Source organism: Leptodactylus fuscus, chromosome 3, assembly GCF_031893055.1.
Source record: "Leptodactylus fuscus isolate aLepFus1 chromosome 3, aLepFus1.hap2, whole genome shotgun sequence".
NCBI lineage: Eukaryota > Metazoa > Chordata > Amphibia > Anura > Leptodactylidae > Leptodactylus > Leptodactylus fuscus.
The window spans coordinates 188,205,943-188,230,960 of NC_134267.1; the positions used below are offsets into that span (position 1 = coordinate 188,205,943).

General features: G+C 42.3%; 1 protein-coding gene across 1 annotated transcript; it reads right to left on the reverse strand.

Annotated features, from left to right (window-relative positions):
• Positions 1-732: 732 nt before the first annotated feature.
• WDFY1 (WD repeat and FYVE domain containing 1) lies at positions 733-24,535 on the reverse strand. Its single transcript, XM_075268886.1, has 12 exons — positions 24,395-24,535; positions 20,873-20,940; positions 19,081-19,154; positions 17,985-18,039; positions 17,649-17,799; positions 14,291-14,403; positions 9,761-9,887; positions 9,194-9,299; positions 8,581-8,682; positions 8,351-8,481; positions 7,186-7,294; positions 733-6,538 (listed from the first exon to the last, which is right to left on the reverse strand). Exons 1-12 carry the CDS (start codon positions 24,526-24,528, stop codon positions 6,479-6,481), a joined length of 1,230 nt encoding a protein of 409 aa, XP_075124987.1. The 5' UTR covers positions 24,529-24,535; the 3' UTR covers positions 733-6,478.
• Positions 24,536-25,018: the final 483 nt, after the last annotated feature.

Genomic DNA, 25,018 nt, shown 5'->3' on the forward strand with positions numbered 1-25,018 from the left:
GGGAGTGAACAGAAGTCCTTCAGGAAAGTATTTGGGTCCATTCACATGGAGAAAAATGGTGAGGAATTTGATGTGGAATTTCAGCGCTGAAAAAAAAAAAGCCTCCCATTGACTTCAATGGGTTCTTTTTTCTGCTAGCATCATCGATACTGGAATGAAAAGTTAAATTTAATTTTATGGGGACTGGTTGCCCTCATTTAAATTGATGACATGATCGAAACTTGCGACGTCAGATACCACTGGTGTCAGTCATGTAAAGGATCTGGCAAATATGAACAGATGAAGGCTACATGGACACAAATATGCGCAGGGGGCAAGTTCGTGTTGAACAGTACATCTCTTCATGGGCCCATTAATTTACTTCTGTGAGCTGGGGCTGCAAAACAGTCAGGAATAGGACCTGAGTTTTGCAATGGGTCCATAGCCCATAAAGGAATCCATGATAATACATGGGCGTGCATATAGGGCCATAGAATATTAATGAAAACGCCGGCGGTTTCCTAATAGATATAATTGAAACAAAGTCCACAACGGAAACTTCTGCAAACTTTCTGTCTAAAGCACTGTGGGAAGAACCGCAATGTGTTGTGCCACGGTTTTCCCAACAGCGTTTTTTTTGCTGCGGGACGCCCTGTGGGGCCTTTGCCTTAGACTGCAAACATACAGCGACTAGAAAATATGCAAAAAAAAAAAAAAAGGGCCAGATTACTAGACAAGTGTAACATACAGGATCATTTTATTAGAAAAACATAACAATAATAAAGAAAGAAAACACTTTAAATAAGTCATACATTATCCTGGAGAGTACATGGACATGGAGAAGAAGGCAGTTGTATCTCTGACAATTCCCAAATGCATTTAGACTTGAAAGATAACGGTACCAAAGCTGGCAAGCTGATATTGCTATAAACAGAACAAGTATTACTAGATCAAACACCTGAAGGGCGCCTGTCCTATGAATGACAGCCATGACCAAACAGAACATGTATAAGGTTATCAGGTACAACCAAGAACATTCTTCAAGTTTATCTAAATGGGCTCTGAGGACATAGGTAACGTATCCTAACACATCAGAGTGCTGGGAGTGAAGCAGAAATGCTTTCCAAAATCTTCTTTCAGGGCCCAGCTTATAGTCGTCTAAGGCCATTATGTTCAGAATAATTTTGCAGCAGTCAGAGAAAAAACAGAGACCTTAAAAGGATTTTCTGGACTAAAATTATTGATGACCGGCTCTAAAGATAGGTAATCAATATCAGATTGGTGAGGGTCCGATATCCAGCACCCCCAGGAATCCGCTGTTCCCTGTGGTCAATACATAGAATGGAGCAGGAAGCAGACAGCGCCATTCTCTGTGTAGTGGTGGAACTGCATCACTGCAGCTCAGCTCCCACTCAAGGGAATGGAACCTGATCTGCAGTACCTGGTCTGGCCACTACATGGGGAACAGAGCCTTCCGCTTCCTGCTACACTCTATGCATATCAAGCTTATTCATGAGGGTGCTGGGTATCAAACCTTCACCAATCTGATATAGATGACCTATCCTCAGGGTAGACCATCAATGTTTTAAGTCCAGAGGACCCTTTAAAGGTCCAATGATGTGGTAGATCTAGCTGCCGACTTTCCACTGTTTCCAGCAGTGCCAAAAACGTAGGAGGTGGACATCCATGTTTGTCGAATAAGAAAAACTAAATAGAGATAGAATAAAGGATTCAGAACAATTTACAGTAAACTCATCACTAAATAAAAGGCTTTCAATGTGGAATGGTTCTAGTATGTGCTCAGGTTACATGCCTGTATGTACGGGGAATATTCAGAATATTTTAGAGAAAAAAAATACCAGGAAAAAACTAGAAAAATCTTGAAGGAAACGGTCAGCAGCTTTATTCAGATATATTGCTTTACTTAGGAGACTAGAAGGGAGCGGTTATATTTATACTTCATTCTAGTCAGCCTGTAATCTATATGTCCATCAGTATCGGCCTGTCTGAGGAAATGTGCATAAAACTGCTCCTCTCCGGGGGAATGGGGCTCGGTATTCTCATATCATGTATGCCCGAAGTCTCTGCTGCAATGCTACTATGCAAGATGGGCTTTGGGTATCAAAGAGTTATCTCAGTACTGTCAAATCATCATTGTATGCATCGCATAGAGAGCACATGAGATATAGAAGTAACCCTATAGAGTTGTAGCCTTACTTTAGTAACGGTTAGTAGCGGTTTGTTCCCAATATAATCCTTAAAAGGATCCTTTACAAACCTGGCAATGAGCGGATAGCAATCTTCACTGGTTATGTTAGTACTAAGATATGGAAATAGCAGTAATACTATAATAAAGTTCTTCTATCTGCTTCTTGTGCAGCTTTAAACATACCTATATAGCACTCAGGGCGGGTTCACACCTGCGCCCGGTCTCCTCTTTGTGAGTTTCCATCTTCTGCCCGAGAAACTGGACAGGAGACGAAAACCTGGCAGTCAGTGCTCGCCTGTGAGCGTCTTCTGGTCTCCGTGGTGAAAGTGGGTTTTTTTTTTTGTTTTTTTAACCGGACACAAAGTCCTGCATGTCCAACTTTGTGTCCGGTTAATAAAAAAACGGTTTCGCTGCGGAGAGGTGGAAGATGCTCACGGGTGGACACTTTGCAAACCCATTCAAAAGAATGGGTGTGAAAACTGACTACCGGGTTCCATCTCCTGTCCAGTTTCTCGGGCAGAATACAGAAACCTGTAAAGTGGAGACCGGACGCAGGTGTGAACCCGCCTTAACCCAGACAGACGCTGCGAGTCTACAATTGAGGTCAACAATGTTGCACTATATATCTATATTTCTCTATCATATATATAATCTTTCATACTAAAAATTAGGTTAAGGCCTCAAGCACACGACAGTGATCATACACGGTCGGCATTCTATTCGTGAAAAACGTGGCTAGCGCACTGACACCAAGCACGGTTGTGTGCATAAGGCCTTAGAAAAGATGGAATGAAACTAAAGACCAAAATGATGTACGGGTCTGAACTGACGTATCTATATAACAAATGGATTATTATACAGATGAGTCCACTAGAGTGCAGATAAAACTACAGGTGTAGCAGAAGAATTTATAACAATAACCAAATATTTCCAGTTAACGTTTTTATCACTCAATAAAAGACCAGCAAGAACAATACAGAAAACACCAAAATACGCATATTTACTGGTGAAAAAAAATAAAAAAAATGTTGAAATGATTAAGGCAATGAATAAAGTATAAGTGTTATTTATCAGCTTGGATGGAGGATGCTACTGTTGTTGGCTTTATTTGGTATAATGGATTTAGGTCTCAATTTCCAAAAAAAAAAAAACCCAAGTTACTAAATGCGAAATACTGTAGGGAAAACATATACACATTGGACGGACAGCTGTATTCCAATATATTTCAGAAGAAGAATTGTACAATATGGACCAACCTGCAGACACGCACTGCTATATGCACATGTTCCCTAATAGAAGCAAGATACACAAAATGTGATAGACTAATGTATAGTCTGCATCATGTATCTATATTCACGCTACATCTGTCTTCATTAACCAGATCAGTAGTCAATAGCTCCAGGGACAACAGCAGAACCATATGGAAACCTTTACTGCATGCCAAGCAGTTATCACATAAGAGTGACATCGCGTCTATTATTTAAGAAAAAAGGGAAAGGAAAAATGGAAAATAAAAGTGCACAACGCCAATTACATGGAACTGAAATATAAAGATCCAGAACCGTAGAATGTACCATATGATGTAGTCTGATATGTATATAATGCACAGCTTCATATAGACACATTGGGACGCATTTATCAAACTGTCTTTAGTAAAAATCTGACTTATTTGCCCACAGCAACCAATCACAGCGCAGTTTTTTTCTTAAGCAAACACAAAATAAAGAATGTTATGGGCAACTGGTTGAGAGTTGTTTTTTTTTTTAGACTGTTTAGTAAATCTGCCCCCCTTGTTCTACAACAAAGCATGTCGTATGAAAAACAATGTTCAAAGGGGCTCTGCAAAACATATGTACGCCCCTGTCAGATCTGACAACGGGCATAGAGAGATGTGTGGTGAGATGCCTAGGGAGCCATACAACACTCCAGCAGGTATTGATCAAATGTCATATGCTAAGAGGGCGTTCACACTACTGTCGGTGTCCGACAGTTAGTGTCCGCTGCTAATGTCTGTTCAAAATCTAGCGCAGACATTAGAAGCGGACACTAGCTTGGTCTGTGACATTTTGCATTAAATGAAATGGACATCGGGTGTGTTATTTACTGTCCATGCCTGTCCTTAACTGTCCGTTCCCAAAGATGTCCGACTTTTCAAGCCTTTTCAAGCGGACAGAAAGAACCTACATGTCGGGTTTTGCTGTCCGCTTGAAAAGTCGGACATCTTTGGGAACAGACAGTTAAGGACAGACACAAACTGTAAAAGAACACACCCGATGTCCATTTAAATCAACGATGCTAATGTCCGCACAAGATTTTGAACGGACATTAGCAGCGGACACTAGCTGTCACACACCGACGGTAGTGTGAACGCTGCCTAATTGTAGAAAACACACTTAGGATACATGAACACGTGTATGTATAGGTCTGTGAGAAAATGGCATGAACGGTACATGGACGATCCTGCAAAAACGCACAGACTGGAGTAGGACCTATCCCAAGTTCCCTCACATGTACCCATGATACACAGTCAAGTATATGGAGCCATAGAAGGGTCAGTGGTATCTGTTAAAAAACACAGATAACAGACAGTACGGTGCATGTAGCCTTAAAGGGATTGTCCAGGCATATTCTCCTGCCCAATGTGACATGGGTGTGAAAAAAAGCAACTTCCACTGCTGAATGCATAATGAGGATGTCATGGAGGATGTCAGATCATGTGGGACTGTACGCCTTGACAACCTCTTTAAGACTATGGGATGAATAAAGCCAGTTGACAATTGCAATCCATTCTGTACACATAATAGTGAATCGCAAGACCGGACATGATAGTCTTATTCTCAGGGATAGTAGCTGCGCTGCCTATGGCAGTCACCATTCGCTTTATTCTTGACTGTTCTGCCACCTAGCAACTAGCTGTGGAGGTAAAAGGAGAAATAAAATGTAACGCTTTAGATTGAGTGACCCTCTATAACATGCCCGGCACCATCCCAATATTAAATGGGCAATACATAGTATAGTAGTTTAGAACTTGGCAGAGAATATAGAGCTCCATAGGTTCTTATCCCCAATGACTGGAGGACAGGACTTGATCTTTATTGCAGATGTAGTGGGGAAGGTTTCTACTTCAGCAAGCAACTTCTCAACCTAAGACACTACAATATCCAGAAAATATAGTTTTACATGAACTACCATTAATCAGAGATAAACGCATGCCTCTTGGAACATCTATACATGGTAGATTTCAGTGTAGCAAATAAGTAGAGAAGTTGTGGACGACACATCGTGCTGACATATTATTAATAGACATGAGCGCGCTCATCTCTAATTATTAAGACATATAGCAAATGGAGTATTAAAGGGGCTTTAGGATAGGTCATCAAAATCGTATCAGTGGGGGTCCAGCGATCCTGGAAAACCCCTTAGAGAACACGTCCTGCAGATTTAGGAAATTTCGAGAATTTAGGCCTTTATAATAAGCAGGTAAAACAAACAGGATTAAAATGACAGATAGAAAGAGGTATTATCTTAGCAAAACCTGAAGACTTAATAAAGGAAGTGAACGTGTATGATTTCAGTTGGACGTTTTTCCATTGCGATATCGGGACAATACATTTCAATCAAAACATCAAACACCCACCTAGAAATCAGCCCGATAATGTAATAACTTCACAGTTAGGTAGAACGGAGCAGGTTACAAATATACTTCATCTACATTTGTTACCCAGCGATTAGGCTGATACTATATAAACTACATACAGTAGGCTACAACTGACATCACAAGCACTGGCATATAACCAACATATAAACCTGTACGTACACCCTCAGTGTGCAAATTTACTGGACTGTGGACTGTATATACACTTAAAAATATCTGTGAGGTCTATTGTAAGACTTGAGGGCCTTTGTAAAACAAAATAAGGTGTCTGAGCTCTTAGGGTGACTTTTGAGGTAATCCAATTTGTTTCACAATGAATACCATTGTATAGGCAGCAATGAAAGGCTGCTGGATCCATCTTACACAGCTGGAACTCCTCCCGTTGCTAGTGATCATATAGTAAACAGCTTGTAATAGTTCCAGCAGTGTTGGCTGAAGCATAGTTAAAGGTAATGGTGCGCAGGTATGTGGGAATTAAGGCACCTCCTCCTTGTTTGGGAGAGCTGTTGCATTGCTTTGCTTCCATACGTACAAAAGAAGCAGAGACGTTATGGGCAATGCCCAGGATGAGCCGATGTGCACGTATGGAGCAGTACATAAGGTGCTTTCTTCTGGACAAAACCAAGTCAACCGCATCAACGGGGAGAAAAGCCAGTTGCCAAACTGCAACCCACTGTCGGTGTCATGTCCCAGATCTACAAGAAATGTAATATATATTAGAAATAACCCAACATATCTCTTCAGTAAAAAGGGGATATTTTGAGATCCGGACACTTAAAGGGGTTATCCGATTCCTAACATTAATGGCCTTTCCATAGAATAAGCCATCAATATTAGATCTGCAGGGGTCCGACACCCAGGACTCCTGCAGATCACCAGTACGTGGTATAATTTACATACCGGCAGCCGAGCTACTCACTGCAGCGCTGCCACGTAGATTTCAATGGCACAGCACCGCAGTACCTACACTCGCTGCTACAGTTTGTACAGAGAGGGAGCAGTGACACTCATATTAATGACCTATCCTAGGGAAAGGCCATCAATGCTAGAAACCGTATAACCTCTTTAACTGCCTTCCCCCCCCCCCCAATAATATGGGAACTGCACCATGAAAATTACCTTTTGTGCACAAGGCAATGCATGCATGTGATTAGTTTAGGTTTCCTATCATGGGTAACATCCTGCTGGCGCACATGAATGACCTGTTTCTATTCCTCAATGACAAATGGCGTTTGTAGGCGGGTTAAAGTACCCGATCCCCAATTGGGGATCATGGCAGTTGATGGGTTAATGTTAAAACATACAGTATGTCTAACATACTAAAAAAACAAGAAAAACATACCTTGACTAACCGATCTGTGCCACACGTGACCATAAGCCCCCTAGAGATATCCATAGTCATAAAGCAGATGTTGTGTTTGCCCTCATGGAATGTGGCCAATGATGTTCGACTGAACAAATAAAAATTAGAGGCAAAAGGTTTTCTTATTATTACATGCACAACTAATACTATATATAAGAATATTTTCTATTCACATGAGTAACAGTATAGACGTCGTCCAACTCCCTGTATATCTCACAATATACACACAGGAGTTCATCTGCTCCATGATGTCCATTTATTTCCCCTTAAAATACAATTAGGCGTATCCTATAGACATATAAGGAAAATGTTTGTTTTTGTACCGTGTTAGCCAGTGGTTATGAAACCACCTCAGAATCCAGTCCAAAAAAACGGCTAGTCACAACTGGATTCCAGTGTAGCGCATACAGTGCACCGGGATCCAGTCGCGGCATTCCGCTCCGGATTAGGCCCAAATGAATCGGCCTAGTCGGGAGGGAGTGTCACGAGACGGACGTCTGCGGCTGAATTAGCCACAAAATCTGCCTGAAGAAAGGGCAGGTTGCTTCTTTTTTCCTGCGAACGGGAAAAAAAATGTTTGCGGAAAAAGTAAATGACCTGTTCTCATTGAAGTGAATGGGAGGCGTTTTTTTTTTAGCAGGATTTTGACGCTGATTACGCATCAAAATGCTGAACAAAAAACTCCTGTGTGAACTTGGCCTAAGCCTAGATTCACAAGCAATTTTCACCAGTGAGAATCAACAAGCACTGTATTTCCTGGCCTGAACAGTATGTAGGAAGAGGAACGCCAAGCATAATAGTCCTCTATGCTGCTAGGAGTCCCTACCTCCCAGTGACATACTGTCCCACACTAGAACTACAAAACAGTACATGACTGGGAGGCCAGGACTCCTCGCATTATATGTGACTATTATACTAGAAGTCCTTCTCCCGGCATACTGTTCAGGCCAGGAAATCCATTGCATACACAATACATGGATGAAACTCTGTTGTGTTAATCTAGATTTAGGCTCACCAGTAAAAGACACCAGGGCACCCCTTGGTATTTAAGGTTAAAACAGGTTTCTTTATTAGGAACAAGTTAAAAGACAAAAAAAACTGACATGACTGAAACAAAAAACATGCAGCCTTTCAGAATACTCACTCCTCATCTTTTATGCTCTCATAGCAGGCGTCACAGACCCGCACCTGGAACTCAAAACCCATAATAGGGTAACTGGATCTCTTGGAGCTGCACTTCCCACAGACTGCCTGCCCACATTTCCTGCAGTGATGCTACACAGACAGAAAATGGAGCACAAAGCCAATTCAGAGAAGTACGATACAGACATTTTTGTCAAAAGCAGTCAATGTCCTCTTTTCCCATCCCATTACCTGGCGTAACCCCAGAGTCCTTGTGTCCCACATCTGCTTTATGTTCCAAAAAAAGGGTTGGGCACACTTCTGGCAGGAGTCACTTTCTAACCATTGAGGAGCCTTGAATACAGAAAACATGGGAGAGTTTATTTTGTGAGTGTACTAAACACTTTTCAGACACTATGGAATATATAGGGATCCATTCCCATGTGTCAGACCCGTACGCTATGCAACCTGTTTACAACAAGATTTTAGGCTGTGAATTCCACACGGGCATGCAAAAGCTTAGCCCCACTGGTAACCCTATGTGGATCAGCAGCCCTTCAAATTGCACATCCATGGCAGAAATCCAAGTATCAGTCAACAGATCCTCTAGTAAATAAGTGCCTGGTTAGGGTGTGTTCACATGTGTCACATTTAATGCTGTAACAAACTTTCATAATATGATATTTTATGGCCTCATGAAAGAAGTCGTTATAGTTCCGCCACACAGTGACTGTGTACAATACTCTATCAGAAATAATTCTGCCCTATTGTCATGGACTGTATACAAAGACAATAATGAAAGAGTAAGACATATATTAAATGTGCAATAGTCAATGACCCAAAATGCACTGAAGTGTTCTGTTACCTCCTCCCTTTCGATATCCATATTCCAAACACAGATTCCACCATCGGCTGAACAGGAGACCAGCTGTCGGGTAAGTTGCAGATAACACAGACCTTGTACCTTATCACTAGAATAAAGAGGACATACATTATATACCGCCTTGACCTTCTAATGCACAGCCACTCTCCATCACTATATACATTTCTGTTACCTGTGAAACAACATGTCACTGAGTACAGGAGCAAAAATCCAATAATATATGATAAGTGACATTGCATCTTTCAGTCTGTGAAGCACAGATAATACGCGCTATGGACAATGACGTCCGTTGGCTTCACGCTCAGGTTCTTTGCTTCTTTAAGTCATTCAGTCAAACGTTGCAAACACGTAAGTATTGAGTAAGTGAACGTCATTCAACATCTTGAAAGTAGTTACTGAACTAAATTAAATGGACTTGGCGTATGGCCAACCAATGGTTGAAACTCTCATTGCCATCAGATAAAGCTCTATTACTTTGAGCAGTAATACTCCAGTCATGGTCACTCAATAAAAATGATATGACAAAGCATTGATCTGTAAAATGCTTACTGGTGTCCTTGTAGGATTAGTGTTCGTCCTTGCCTCCCGCCAATGTCCCACAAGATAATGCTGTGATCCGATGAGCCCGAAAACAGATATCGCTGAACGGGATCCCAGTAAAGACACGAGATGCTGCCTGAAAGAAGAAAATAAACGTGGCACAATGAAGTTAGTGCACGTCAGTAGTATGTGTACAGGGCAAGATCAGATGGCACATCTGTAAATCCCTTCACAATCCAGCCTATGTTTGTAGAAAACATCGATAAAGAGCTCAGGATTAAAGCGTGCGTGGAAAAACAACTTTAAAAGACTAATAAACCTAAAAATGGATGAAAAGTGTACACCAGATATATAGTTGTCCTCATAGTTTTGTCATTATCTGGACACCAACAGTAGAAATTAAAGGGGCTCTATCAGCAAAATCATGCTGATAGAGCCCCACATATGCGTGAATAGCCTTTAAAAAGGCTATTCAGGCACCGCTAATGTTATTTTATACCCCCTGCCCATTTTAAAATAAAATTATAAAAACATATATGTAAATCATACCTGAACGTGCACGCTGGGCGGTCGTGCACTGTCCGACGTCATCTTCGGTCCCTCCTTCCTCTTCTTTCGTCTTCCTGCGACGTTCTCCTGTACTGGCTCGTCTACGCCTTCATCTTCTGTTTTTCAGGCAGGTTGTGGTCAAATCTTGTGCGTGCGCAGTAGCGCTCCCTCCGGAGCGCTACTGCACATGCGCCGCCGCCATTTTTGTTGTAGTTCTAAGTATCCTTAGAACTACGTGAGCATGCGCAGTACGCTCGCGAACGTCTTCATATCCGGAAGAAAAGAAGTTGAAGGTGGAGAAGAGCCAGGATAGGAGGAAGTCGCTGGAAGAAGAAAGAAGAGGAAGGAGGGACCGAAGATGATGCCGGAAAGTACACAACCGCCCAGCGTGCACGATCAGGTATGATTTACATATATGTTTTTATAGTTTTGTTTTAAAACGGGCAGGGGGGTTAAAATTAGATTAGCGGTGCCTGAATAGCCTTTTTAAAGGCTATTCACATATATGTGGGGCTCATACAACATAATTTTGCTGATAGAGCCCCTTTAAAGATGAACAAGTACTATTCAAAACAGCAGTTTCGAATAGCACGCACTCATAGGAATGAATGGAAGCGGTCGGTTAACCCCCTACGTGCCGGCTGCGTCCATTCACTCCTATGGGTGCATGTACTCACTGTACTAGTAGAAATCCTGCAGATAACACACAGGGTTAATCTCCAGCTGACTTGCTCCATATTTGGTCAGTGTTGGGCAAAGTATGGACCTTCATGATCATCTGTCATAGTGCGGTCAGTACACAGCAGTAGGTTCCTGCTCCAGTCAGTTGTCTTACATAGGAGAAGAGCAGACATGGCGTATAGTTTTGTTTTTTTTCTCTATAAGACACAAATTAGGTCCAATGGAAAGAGGCGATGAAAGAAGAGAGTGTTCGGATATTTTTTTTTTTATTATTTATGTTCTGCATTAATAAAGTAACATATATATCGGTCTTCCATAGATTGCATAAAAGGTCATAAGCAAAAAGCTTTCAGCAAATTAGATTTAGTACGGATATTCTCAACTAAATAGTATTGCTTAGCAGGTTTAGGATATACCGGTAATAACCAGGCAAAACTTTATTCCTACTAAGCCTAAATAATCATTCTAGTGAATCAGTCAGGGCAATTTGGGAGACTAAACCACTCACATGTCCTTATAGACCACAGGTGTAGTGCCCCTAAATGGCCTGTAATAAAGCCACCTGTTTTACATTGGCAATTGTTTTGAATTAAAAAATAAACCCCAAAAACCTCATGGGAGGAAATGATTGTCTGAAGTTATGACAGCCAAAATGCTATGAAAAGTGACATTTCATGACGGATGCAAAGGACACTATCTGATGGTACTGTATCTGTTTTTGGATCAGATCCATGTAATGGACCAGTTAAAAAATACAAAAACCTTAAAGGGGCTCTATCATTGGAAAAAGTCATTTTTAACTAATCACATCCTTGCATAGCCTTTAGAAAGGCTATTCCACACCTACCTTGAGTATGTATATTGCCTCAGTTGTTTCTGAATAAGTCCGTTTTTATCCATATGTTAATTAGACTGGTGCACGATGCATTGTGCACCCCCTTTGCTATTGTTTCCTATGCACAGGCTGCTGCTGATGACTCAGCTTCCTGTTTGCACACACACATAGGAGATAATAGAAAAGACAAGTGCTGCTGGGAACTTCCTGTGCTGGCTGGAGGCTATTTAGTATATGAATAAAAACGGACTTATTCAGAAACCACTGAGGCAATCTATATACTAAAGGTAAGTGTGGAATAGACTTTCTAAAGCCTATGCAAGGATGTGATTAGTTAAAAATGACTTTTCCCAATGATAGAGCCCCTTTAACATCAGTGAGGATTCGGACTTCTGTCCAAAAAAGGCAGAGTAAGGAACAGTCCCAGAAGAGGTGATACAACGTACCAAATGTTGAAAAACATCTCCAGCAGGCGGCAAGTAGACTAGAGTAAAGCGTATGGAGTAGGGCTGGAGTGTGAAACCAATGCATTAGAATTTTACATTGGGTCTCACGAAATGTTATACATGTAGATGACTTGGCTGCATGAGACCAGTTGACCTGCCATTAACCGGGTGAGATCTGCCTGCCAAGGGCTTCAGTTCACTTAGCCATGTATTTGCGAGCAAAGGGGGTCTGTCCCTTTGGAGACGAGAGAAGCTTATACGTCTGAGATCAGGCCCTCTGTAATGGTAACAGCTGGGCATAATCTCTCAAATGCCATAGGGATGGAAACCTGCGTGGGCCCCAAACAGAGTGGTCATAAAATGTGCTATCTGCTGATAATGGAATCATTCAGAGGTGGATAAGTGCAAAGTAGAAGTAAAATAATCAAAGGGTCAGTTTCAAAGTCGATGGATCAATCAAGTCAGTGACATGGAATAGGCCAAATCTACTCCAGGGGTGCGCCATAGCACCTGAAAAGACCGAACTCCCCCTCCACACATACATACTTTGGGAGACGTGGGTTAAAGAGGAAAGAAACCATGGAAGGATGTTGTGAGGCCAGAACAAGTCTGTCTTTGTTAATAGACACAAAAGACCTGCGCCCTGCATTATTATGTCTGCTAAAGTAACGCACATGTGACGAATTTGGAGAAAACTGACAACAGTTCAAATCCCATTGAAATCAATGGGATTTTTAATTGATTTATGACAGATCTGTTAGTGTCCATTGTTAGCATTGTGTAAGGGACAGCACAACTGTAGTGTGAACGTCCCCTAAGAGTATTTTTGGTTCTGTGCTACTAAATTATACAAATGGTTGAAATTTGCACCACAATCCACACTGAAAGCTACAAAGAAACCTATGAAGCAATATTTTTTCCTCCCCCCTAGATTTGCTGTTGACTAGAGATGAGCGAACACTATTTGAAACAGTAGTTTCGAATAGCACGCTCCCATAGAACGATGCCGGCATGCAGGGGGTTAAGTGGCCGGCCTCCGGCAAAGTCTGCGTGCAAACCGCTTCCATTCATTTCTATGGGAGCGTGCTATTCGAAACGGCTGTTTCGAATAGTGTTTGCTCATCTTTACTGTTCACTTAAAGAGGACTTTTCATGGATTTGGGCACATGCAGTGTTATATACCGCTGGAAAGCAGACAGTGCGCTGAATTCAGTGCACTGTCGGCTTTCCCGATCTGTGCCTCAGGTGAAGAACTATCGGTGCCGGTACCGTAGCTCTTTACAGTCAGAAGGGCATTTCTGACACTCTGTCAGGAATGTCCTTCTGCACAGCAACGCCTATCGCGCTGTACTGTATGAGCGGGCAGGAACGCCCCCTCCCCTCGTGATAATACTCGTCTATGGACGAGCACTGTGAGCAGAGGGAGGGGACGTTCCTCCCCGGTCACACTGTACAGTGCTATAGGCGCCGCGAGGCAGAAGGACGTTCCTGACAGAGTGTCAGAAACGCCCTTCTGACTGTGAAGATCTACGGTAGATTGGGAAAGCTGACCGTGCGCTGAATTCAGCGTACTGTCGGCTTTCCAGCGGTATATAACACTGCATGTGCCCAAATTCATGAAAGGTCTTCTTTAAAGGAGTATTCTCATCACAGATGTTTATTGCATAACCACAGGAGTACCACCACAAAAATCTCACAAAGCAAATATGGAGTTGCTAGTAAAACAACAAGCTTGCTCCAAATAAAAAAAAAAAATAAAAAAAAGTGAGCCCATAAAGTATATTTTATATATCTTGGAATGGGCTGAAATCTGTTACATGGACCTTTTATGGCGGATATAGATTTTACCACAGCATAGAAATGAGTTAAAGGGGTATTTTCAGACTTTTATGGCATCTATGGGACATTCATCTGTCGTGTCTGCAGTGATTGGGGAGGTAGCCACATGTTTGGCTCTCTCCATTCACCTCTACTGGAGTTCCCAGAATAATGGAATAAGTGCAAATACCCGCTTTAACCAGAAATTACCTTCATGACCCTTGAGGGTGGAGATGACAGAACAGCTGTCTTTTTCCAGTTTCAGCAGTGTAATCTGGCCAGAGAAGTCTCCGACAAAAGCATAATTTGTTTCTTCATCGTACCTGTACAAGGTTTGTTAAGGATTATCTGGCTTAATACACACAAGGTACACATAACACAAAAGGATCTTACTGTGAACCAGGATTGTTGAGTCATGTCTGAGTCAAGTATTGCGGATTTCCCACAGCAATTTGCACAGAAAGTTCACAAAGGTTTCCTCTGCAGAGTTTCTGCTTCAATTATACCTATAGGCAAATCACCAGCATTTCCGTAGGTATGATTGACATTATGCAATTTCCAAAACCGCAAAGGGTGTCTGCTGCGGGTATTTTACCTCAAAGTTGGGGATAGGATCTGCTAGAATCCCATCCACTTTGCTGTGACTGTATAACACTGCATTTATCTCCACAGCGTTTCTGTGACAAACGGCGGCATTTATGCCACGTGGGGCCCCGGCCTTAAGTGAGGTCAGACGAAAAAGTCACAGAACCCGGCGCCAAATTAAATGACTATATTTTACCATTCTCAATCGCATATACTGTATATAAAAATTAGTTTCTGTCTGTCTGTCTCTTCTTTATGCTTCACCAAACGACTGGACCACTCTTCACCAGATTTGGCACACAGATACATCAGGTGTCCAGGGATGTTTTGCACCAAGTCTCAACTCTCTTGGACGTACCATTCCTGAGATCCAGTATTCCTAAAACAAGGACCTGCATTATATAAATTTTATAATGTATCTTATTAAGGAGATCTGTTTCCTTCCCCACTTACGAAGTTGTTCTCCTTCTCTGTATCTTTAATCGGACTGTTGTATACATTATATTTGAATCCCTATTCAGTCTCACTCACACAGCTCCATGGAGAAGGGTGGGGTGGAGAAGGATTCTCCTGTGAGCAGATTAAAGGGGCTCTATCATTGGGAAAAGTCATTTTTTAACTAAGCACATACTTGCATAGCCCTTAGAAAGGCTATTCCACACTTACCTTTTGCATGTTAATCCCCTCAGTAGTTTTTGAATGAGCCTGTTTTTATTCATATGCTAATTAGCCTCCTCCGTGCACCCTGGAAGTCTCAGAGAGCACTCTCCGCTATGTGTGTGAAAGCAGGGAGATAAGTCATCATCAGCAGCAGCCTGTGCTGTACACACAGAAGAGAGAGTGCTCGCTGAGACTTCCGGGGTACATGCTGGAGGATAATTAGCATATGAATGAAAGCGAGATCATTCAAAAACTACTGAAGGGATTAACATGCAAAAGGTATGTGTGGAATAGCCTTTCTAAAGGCTATGCAAGTATATGTTTAGTTAAAAATTACTCTTACCAATGATAGAGCCCCTTTAATTGATTTATTGCCTCATTCTGTGTACTGGAAGCCTCTTATTTGCAAACCTAGCAGTGTTAAAAGTGTACCTTATTAGAGTGTCTTTTCTATCCCACCCCTTCGTAGACTAATATGAAGAAAGTAACTCTGCCTGAAATTGATAAAGAAAACATATTTCTTTAAAAGAGAAACTTTTACATCCTCATTGATGTGTGGTATTCTATAATGCTAGAAAGCAGACAGTGCGCCGAATGGAGCGCACTGTCAGCTTTCTTGGTATGCTCCTGGAGCTGGAGATATTGGTGCCATTAATTTCAGGACTGATATCTCCAGCGCACTGTTGGATTTCTAGTGGTATTTAATAATGTACACCGATGAGGACTTGAAAAGTCTTCTTTAAAGTTTTTTATATTCACCTGTACCATTCAGGGCTCGTTCACATCTGCGCCCGGTCATCGTTCTGCAGGTTTCCGTTTCCCGCACAAAACAGGGCAGGAGACAGAAACCTGCAGGCATCTTTCAAACCCATTCATTTGAATGGGTTTGAAAAGTGTGCAGCTGTGAGCGCCGCTGAGACGTGTATGCAGAAGACGGAAACCTGATAACTGAGTGCTGAACGCTGGTGTGAACCCAGCATAATTTATGCAAAGTTGTTTATAACTGGAGGTACGCTGCAAGAACCAGCACTGTCAAATAGGAACCACAGAAGACAGAATGCAAGGTGCTCAAATTATAAAATTAATATTTCAAGAGATAGTAAAAGATTAACTAAAAACAAAGATAACCACAATCATATGCGACTGAGTCACCAGAAAGTATTTACAACCCATGTAACTCCTATATTTAAAGTGAACCTTTTGAGTGAATTCTGCATTCTATTCTGAGAGCAGGATCTCATAGTAGAAGAGAAGCTGAGTTTTGTGATACATAGGTTTATACCATAGGAGGAGAGAAGATGAGCTCTGTGTTATATAGGTTTATACCATAGGAGGAGAGAAGATGAGCTCTGTGTTATATAGGTTTATACCATAGGAGAGAAGCTGAGCTCTGTGATATTATAGGTTTATAGGATAGGAGAAGAGAAGCTGAGCTCTGTGATATATAGGGTTATATGATAGAGGGAGGGAATCTTAAGCTCTGTGATATGTAGGGTTTTATGATAGGGGGAGAGAAGCTGAGCTCTGTGATGCATAGGTTTATATGATAGAGGGAGAGAAGCTGAGCTCTGTGATGCATAGGTTTATAGGTTTCGGAGCAGGATTTCTGACTAGAAAGATAAAAATTTCACATTAAATATACTTGAACAATACTTCTAGCACTACTGTACCTGTTCTGTGAATTTCTGTACTGCATATTTAAAGGAGTTAGCCAGGATAAGAAAATAAAAGGTATATAGTATTTTCTCATAAAATATGCCTCTCTGGTATTACAGCATTTACATGAATAAGACTTGGCTGCAATATCAAGGACGGCCAATGAACAAGAGTGGTATTTTACTTGTAAAACAAGTAAGGGCGGGTTCACATCTGCGCCCCGGTCTCCGTTTTCAGGTTTTTGTCTTCTCCCGACAGGAGACGGAGACCAGCAGACAGTGTCCGCCCGTAAGCGTTTTGTGGTCTCCGTGGTGAAACCGTTTTTTTTAAAACCGGACACAAAGTCCTGCATGTCCGACTTTGTGTACATTTTTATAAAAAACAAAACAAAAACAACTGTTTCGCCGCGGAGACCACAAAACGCTCACGGGCACTCATGGGCAGACACTTTGCTAACCCATTCAAATGAATGGGTATGAAAAGTGACTGCCGGTTTCCGTCTCCTGTCCAGTTTCTCGGGCAGAAGACGGAAAGCTGAAAGCGGAGACCGGGCGCAGGTGTGAACCCGCCCTAAGACTTTTTTATTTTTAATAAACAATGCTTCAAGTTAAACTATTATCATCATCTTTACATTCATTCTTAACCCAGTGACCTGTGCAAAAGATACTGTAGGCAGGACGCCCAGGAGGAGAACGCGTGCCGTCCCACCAGTGATCCGCTCTGAGTGCACATCCAGGTGAGAAATTTATCATGCCCGGTGCTGATCACCCATTCAGGGCCAGGAGAGAAAATGATTTCTGTCACACGGCTTTGATGAGCTGGAAGGAGTAAGCACAGGCAAATATTCAGCTGCATATTACCAACTGCAATAAGAGGCATAAGTACATATAACTGGTATTCTTTACTAAACTTACATAGGGCAAATGTGATCTACAAATTTTCAACTAATGTCCTTCTATATGAATGTCTAGTAAAGTTTTAACAACAAGAATAGTAGGAATACCTGGGTACGTCTTCACAAAGTTCATTTTGTTAAAGTCATCAGAGATCAAAAACTCCTGCACATGAAGAAATATATCATAAAATATTTTAGCAAAAACGGTATAATAATGAAAATAATGCATAAAAATGTAGATGAGAAATTTGGAATCTTCATCAAAATGTGTTACATAAAATGAAGGATTATATCAGGGGGCGTTCACACTTCAGCCCGTGTCTGCCCGCCTGGTCTATGTCCTATGCCCCAGAGAAACTGCATATTACAGCTTCCTGCATGTCTGACTTTGTGTCCAGCCAAAATAACGCTTTCCCCGTAGAGAGGCTGTACATGGACACCGACGGTTTGCCTTTAAAAGCCATTCAAATGAATGGGTTTTAAAACGGACCGTTAGGAAGCCGTCCCCTATGCCGTTTTTCTGGGGAATATAACGGAGACTCGGCGGGCAGACACGGGCGCAAGTGTGAATGCCCGCTCAGACGTAAAGAATGACTGAAGGAAGTTACAAGAATACGAAGTATACATCATTAGGTTAGAAACAGCCCTTTAAACCCCAAAATAAGTGTAATATTTCATTCGCGCAGTCAAGGTTTGGCACGTTACAATCTGGAGAGGATCGTAAATATATTAAAAGTATCCTGGAAAATACAATTTTTTGCATCCACTCGACTTCTGAATTCATCATTTCAATTACTTGCCCAATCCCTATATGCATCTCTCATCACAGTCTCTAGAGACTACATTTTCTACAGAAACCTATACCCTTTAGCCCAATTCAGATAGCCAGGTTCGGCTAGGAAACAGAGTCCATGTGACAGCCATATTTTCCAAACCAACTATGGCTTGGCTGAACCAAACTCACTACATCCTGCAATGCTGCGAGTCCCAGTTTGACTATGGAGCTACTGTCTCATACTCAGGGTATCCTTTCAGTATGGGACAGAAGACCCACAGCTGGGCTGCATTTATAATACTGCAAGTTCAGTACAGCTAAGCCACAGATGGTCAGGACTGTGTTTTCCAGATCAAACATGTCTGAATTGGCCCTTATATCCAGTACATTTCTGTTTAAAAAGGAGCCAAAACATACAAAGGTACTTACCACAACAGCCCCACTATCCTGCCCCACAAAAATCCTTCTACTCTCATGGTGGTATCTCAGAGCTGAACAAGGCGCTGAAATAAAACATAATGGATATGTTAAGATAAAAAATAAAGTTCATGTGAGAATGCCGAAAGTTTACTTTCTTGTTGTGTGTGCAAGCAGTAGATTTGATTTTAACCCCTAAATGACTGCCATTAAAGGGATTGTGCCTTTAAGGATACTTCTCCACTGGAAAAGAGATAAGTGCCTGGAGTTATGGTCCCCGGGTCCCCTCAGCAATCAGGAGAACGGGGGAGGACCAAAAGCCTCCTTGTAAATGGAGCACCAGTACCTGTGTGTGACCGGCACTCCTTATGCTACAGTACCCGCAGCCCCGTAGAAGTGAACGGAGTGAATGGATTGCCAGTCACACCAGCACACTAGTGTCCAACTCACAAGGAGGCTTTAGGGAAATTTTTAGTCCCCAACAGCACAGTGGCTCAGTGGTTAGCACTTTAGCCTTGCAGCGCTGGAGTCCTAGGTTCAAATCCTGCCAAGGGAAACATCTGCAAGGAGTTTGTATGTTCTCCCCGTGTTTGCGTGGGTTTCCTCCGGGTACTCCGGTTTCCTCCCACACACCAAAGACATACTGATAGGGAATGTAGATTGTGAGCCCTATATGGGACACTGACTGACAATATCTGTAAAGCACTGCAGACTATGATGGTGCTGTATAAGTAAGCATAATAAATAAATTCTCCTGACCTATCTATCACCTGTGGGGCCAGTTAATATGCTGGGCTCTGGTGACAGACTCCTTTCAATATTATTTTAAAAATATACTAAAGTAATAAAAAAATAAAGTAAATAAAAAAACAAAGCAAAGCAATTTAACAGAAAATACATTTTCTTGAGCTCACAAAAAAAGGGGGAAATAAAACACACAACTCCTACACTTATTAGGTATCCACATATTCATAATAAGAATGAATGGAGCAGTTCAGATATGTAGCCCCATACAGTGCCATAATAAGAATACTACTTCGCCTACATAACACAAGCCATCATATAGTCATTAAACCTCAAACAGTACCCAGTCAATACAGGGTAAAAAAAAAAATAAAAAAAAATCAACAAATGTTTACTAATTTGAATATTCTGTAGCAGACATTTCCTGATCCCAAATCGGCAATTTCCTCCGGAAACATGCGGAGATCAAGCCGGGTAACAAAGCAGCGCACATTGTTATTGTCAGATAGCAGCAGTCTATAGACAGGGTTTCCAGAATCACACTTACCACCGAGCAATACACACACACACACACACACACACACACACACACTAGTATCTGCCTTATTTACACAGCCAGAGAGGCAGAGCTAATATTTACTGTGACATGTATTTCCGAGCCGGCTCCTACCTCCTTGTGGCCAACTATCAGTAACACCCCCTCCTCCTCATTCCTGACTATCCTAAGCATTGGTCATCAGTTATAAAACCCCTTTCATAAAGAGAGTAAAGGGGGGACAGCAAGGCTGAATATGTTACTATTATGTTTGATCCATATTATAACTAACGTATCCTAAAGAGAGCCCTGGCAAAAGTAAAACAAGTTCCCCTTTTAGATGAAGGGGCAGGGGAGCAACTGGTTTTGTGGATCAAATATACTGCACATACTGAGCAAAGAGCAAGAATAACTACATACGATATTAGAATCCATACAGTATAAAAGATCTGGGAAACACAGAAGAGTGCAGACTCATTATTACTACATTGTGGAGGATCAGGAATAACAGACTGGAGCACTTACATGACATGGTGTGATAGATGCTTGGCCAGTACTGCCCGCTGTCTCTCTTCAGCCATACTCGCAGTGTCCTAAAGATACAAAAGCCATTTATTTATACAATGAAGCTCTTATCCTTACAGAAATAGTCCAGAAATATTTCTTAAAATTTGCTACACGGCAGAGGACCCTGTAAAAAAGATAACTCATCTTCTAAAGGTTCTTCTGCTGCAGCGTTGTGAATCCAGTCCTCAGAGTTTACATTCCCTATTGGACTAGAAGTGGTGATGTCACATTCATGGTTCACGTTACTGCTCCGCCAATCGCTGGCCTCGGCAGTGACACTTACATGAACGAAAACAGTAACTCCAATTGGCTGCACATGAAAGTGACGTCATCACACCTGTCTGTCAGCGAGCAGACCCTACTGCTGGAACAAAGGGACCCTCAGAAAGCGAGTCACCTCTTTTTCTTCTGTTTTACAGGGTTCTCTGGATCTATAAAAGGATGAAGCTTCTCTTCCAAAAAGCTCCACCACGGCAACAACACATTTTTTACCTATACTATGGTACATGCTAATCGCTAGGACCCCCATTGTCTCTACTAAAATACTACGCCATTCCCTAAACCGTATACAAAAGAAAATGTTTGCTGCTCTATAGAATATACCGTGGATTTTCTGCTTCATTTTATCTATATGCTTATATGGCTTTATTAAACTATACAAGATGTTGGTTTTCTTCTTATTCCTACTTAAAATGGCCACCTCAGGGTACGTTCATACATAGAAATTTGGAATGGGTTTTGAGGCGAATTCCACCTCAAAATCAGCTCCAAGTGAGATTAAAATTATATGCCATGCTCATAAAAAAATAAGCATCAAGCTCAAATCTTCATGTGGATTTTCCAATTGCAATGAATGGGAGGCAGAAAAAAAAATACCACCTGGCCAGCTTGGAATTAGACGCAGAATTCGAAAATTCAGCAGCGATTTGATAAAATGGGAAAATTCTGCTTCTGAATCCCCGAAACAGAATATTTTAGCCTCTATACATTCTGCCATGTAAACCTGGTGTACTGACATTTATTTGCTGATATGCACAATAGCAAGAATCACTCGGATGTACAAGAGGATCCAGGTGCTCTAACTGAGCATGTGTGACCAGCAGAACTGGGTACAATAAGGGTATGTTCACACGGGAGAAAATGAAGAGGAACGCTTCTTCATTTTCCAACACCGGCATTTACGCCGCGGTCTAGTCACAAGGGGATGCTGATTCAGTGCATTAGTATCCTTTGTGGCTTCCCACTGCTGATTAGGCCCGGATGAATGGGACTAATTTGCAGGGAGTCTTGAACCGCGGTGTCCTGCTTCTTTTTACTTTGTCCTGCTGCGATCTTACTGCAGTTTCCTGGAGGAATCTGCACCAGATTCAGGGGCGAAATCCACGTCAGATTCCTCCATGTGAACACAGCCTAAGAGGATGTTCTGAGAGAATCAAAACACCAGGGGGCGCCATAAGTATGTAGCAACAATATGTAGACACAAGTATTTCTTACGCTAGGTTCACTCCTGCGTTCTGGTCTTCGTTCTGTGCTTTCCGTCTTCCGCATGCAAGACGACGGAAACCACAGACCGGGTCCGGCCGTGAGCGGCGGTGAGCATTTTATGCTCTCTGCCACGAAACCGTTTTTTTTAATCCGGACACAGAGTACTGCATGTCCGACTCTGTGTCCGGATTAAAAAACCCAGTTTCGCGGCGGAGAGCATAAAACGCTCACGGCCGGACATCTTTCTCACCCATTCAAATGAATGGGCGGGCATGAAAGAGTCCTGCAGGTTTCCGTATCCTGCTCTGTTTTATGCAGGAAATGGAAACCTGCATAATGGAGTGCCGGGCGCAGATGTGAACGAGCCCTTATCTGATTTAAGCTGATAACTAACAATACTTATTCTTGGTACAGCCCCTTTAAATAGGTTACAAGCCATCCCCTCTTATAAACACTTTTTGTAGTGCCGTAATGAATTCTGATACTTTCTTCTTAGTATATCGCCCCCCACTGTGGTTCTGACAATACAGAAGCAGTGCCCTTGACATGCCTAAGGGAAAGCAGACGACATATAAAGAAGATCACATGAAAGGGGGTTAAGGGTTAAGTGTGACTCCTCACATGTTATGAATTATACAAGAATCCCTTGTTCTTCAGGGAAGAAGCACAACACTCTCTTTATTCTCAGACATTTATGTCTCATCAATAGGGTAATTAAAAAACACTGAGAAGACATTGTTATAAGTCTCCAATGGTTTAAAAAACAGGATCAGAAATACCCGAAATAGGAGCGAGATAAAGTAGTTGTGTATCACATATGTCACTCTCCTGCAGCATCACAAGGCTTTCAGTAAAGCAGAGGGATTCTCTACATAGACGTGACCGGGTTATCTCAAAGCACCATTCACACTAGATGGAAATTTAATTAGCTAAGCGTTGTATTCACCAATTATAATCTGAAGGGCACTGGGGTGATATGCGTCAAAATTTAGACAAAAGTCCACACTATTCCTTAGATTCAGCACCCACTAGTGTCAGGTGGGTGGTCCTCTGCTGGAGCAGATAACCTGGAACCACCCACATGATCGGGTTTTGAAACTAGCAGCACTGATTGCTCAGTAACTGTGGGGGCTAGAGAAACAATTCCAACATATCATTGCCAAAACTAACACAATGTGCGGTGTAAATCCACAGCCTTGGCTAGTTCTGGACTCTTTTAGAGTGGAGGAAGCACGGCAATCTCTCCATTCACAACAGTCAAGAGATAAGAGGTCAGGGGACCCCTTTTCTCAAGATAGGTGTGGGTCCCAAAAGTGGAGTATGACCTATACATGTTGACTATCCCTATAAAATATCATGCACTTTGCTGCTACTGTAAAACACTGGATTTTTCACATAAAAATTCCACAGCTTTACAGGCCTGTATGATCATTCCCTTAAAACCTGCACTAAAGGACAATTTGCAGGTAAATACATTCCAGAAGACGTCAGGCCCCTCACCAATTCTAGTGAGAAGACGTATTAGCTCCTGTCCTCCAGCAGCCCCCATCACCATATGGCTCACACAAAGAGAGCAGTGATATGTAAACAAACCCCAGGCTCAGTGTCATGCCCACAGCTTTGTTTCCCAGCACCAGGTGCGCCCTCTGCTGGTCTCTATCACTGCATTCACCAGTGATCAATAGAAACCCTAGCAATATAACGCTGCTAAGCAGATTCCGGGCTCTGCACCGCAGCCAATCAGATTGCAGTTCTCAGCATATCAATCCTTTTCATAAATGAAAGCAGAAGCCTGATTGGTTGCTATGGACAACCTCTCGTTTCCTATGCACTAGTTATCACAAAGCTCCCCCGGGTTTCCCTGCACAGTTGGGGCTGCCCTCGGGCCGGGGCTCTGACCCCGCACACTTTAAGGCAGTGACGTCATTAGGTGATACAATAGCTCTCACCCCACATTAGGATGACTAGCGCCCTCTCAGCCCGGAGTATAATTACCGGTCTTCGCTGACTGTAATGACGCCGTCCTCTCGCGGGATGAGGCAAGCAGAGGTCACGTGCTCCCGGTGCCCGGGTATCTTCGTAAGGAGCACAGGGCCGTGAGGAGACCGGGAGTGGATCTCAGCCGCCATCTCGAGTCATGTGACCTGAGCAGGACCGTAGCCGTAATACATGACATAGCAGTGCACCATCACAAGGATTCACCGTATTACCTTGTGTAGAGGCGCCTCCTCTCTGCTGTAATTACTGAAGTATGATTATGAGAGCAGCGCTCTGAAGGGTGTAATGCAGTGACAAGTCCAAGTACATGGGGGGCGTCTTCTAGAACATTTAGCTACAGCATTGTATGAGGGGTTTTATGATCAGTTGATCAATTGACCTGCAGATTCAGAAATGTATTATATCAGGGTTGTCCAACTCCAACCTACAATAATAATAATATATTTTATTTATATAGCGCCAACATATTCCGCCGCGCTGTACAATTTGTAGGGTTCAAGTACAGACAAGAAAGATACATTACAAAGAAAGTCATTTCACACAATGGGACTGAGGGCTCTGCTCGCAAGAGCTTACAATCTATGAGGTAGAGGGGGTGACACAAGAGGTAGCAGGGGCGAC

Excerpts from the sequence above, each read along its gene's own strand:
- WDFY1 (XM_075268886.1), bottom strand. The coding sequence starts at position 24,528 with ATGGCGGCTGAGATCCACTCCCGGTCTCCTCACGGCCCTGTGCTCCTT. Across the intron at positions 18,040-19,080 it reads AGGATAGTGGGGCTGTTGTG|GAGTTTTTGATCTCTGATGA; the intron begins GTAAGTACCTTT and ends CTTCATGTGCAG. Across the intron at positions 7,295-8,350 it reads GAGAGCATAAAAGATGAGGA|TCGAACATCATTGGCCACAT; the intron begins GTGAGTATTCTG and ends TTATTTGTTCAG.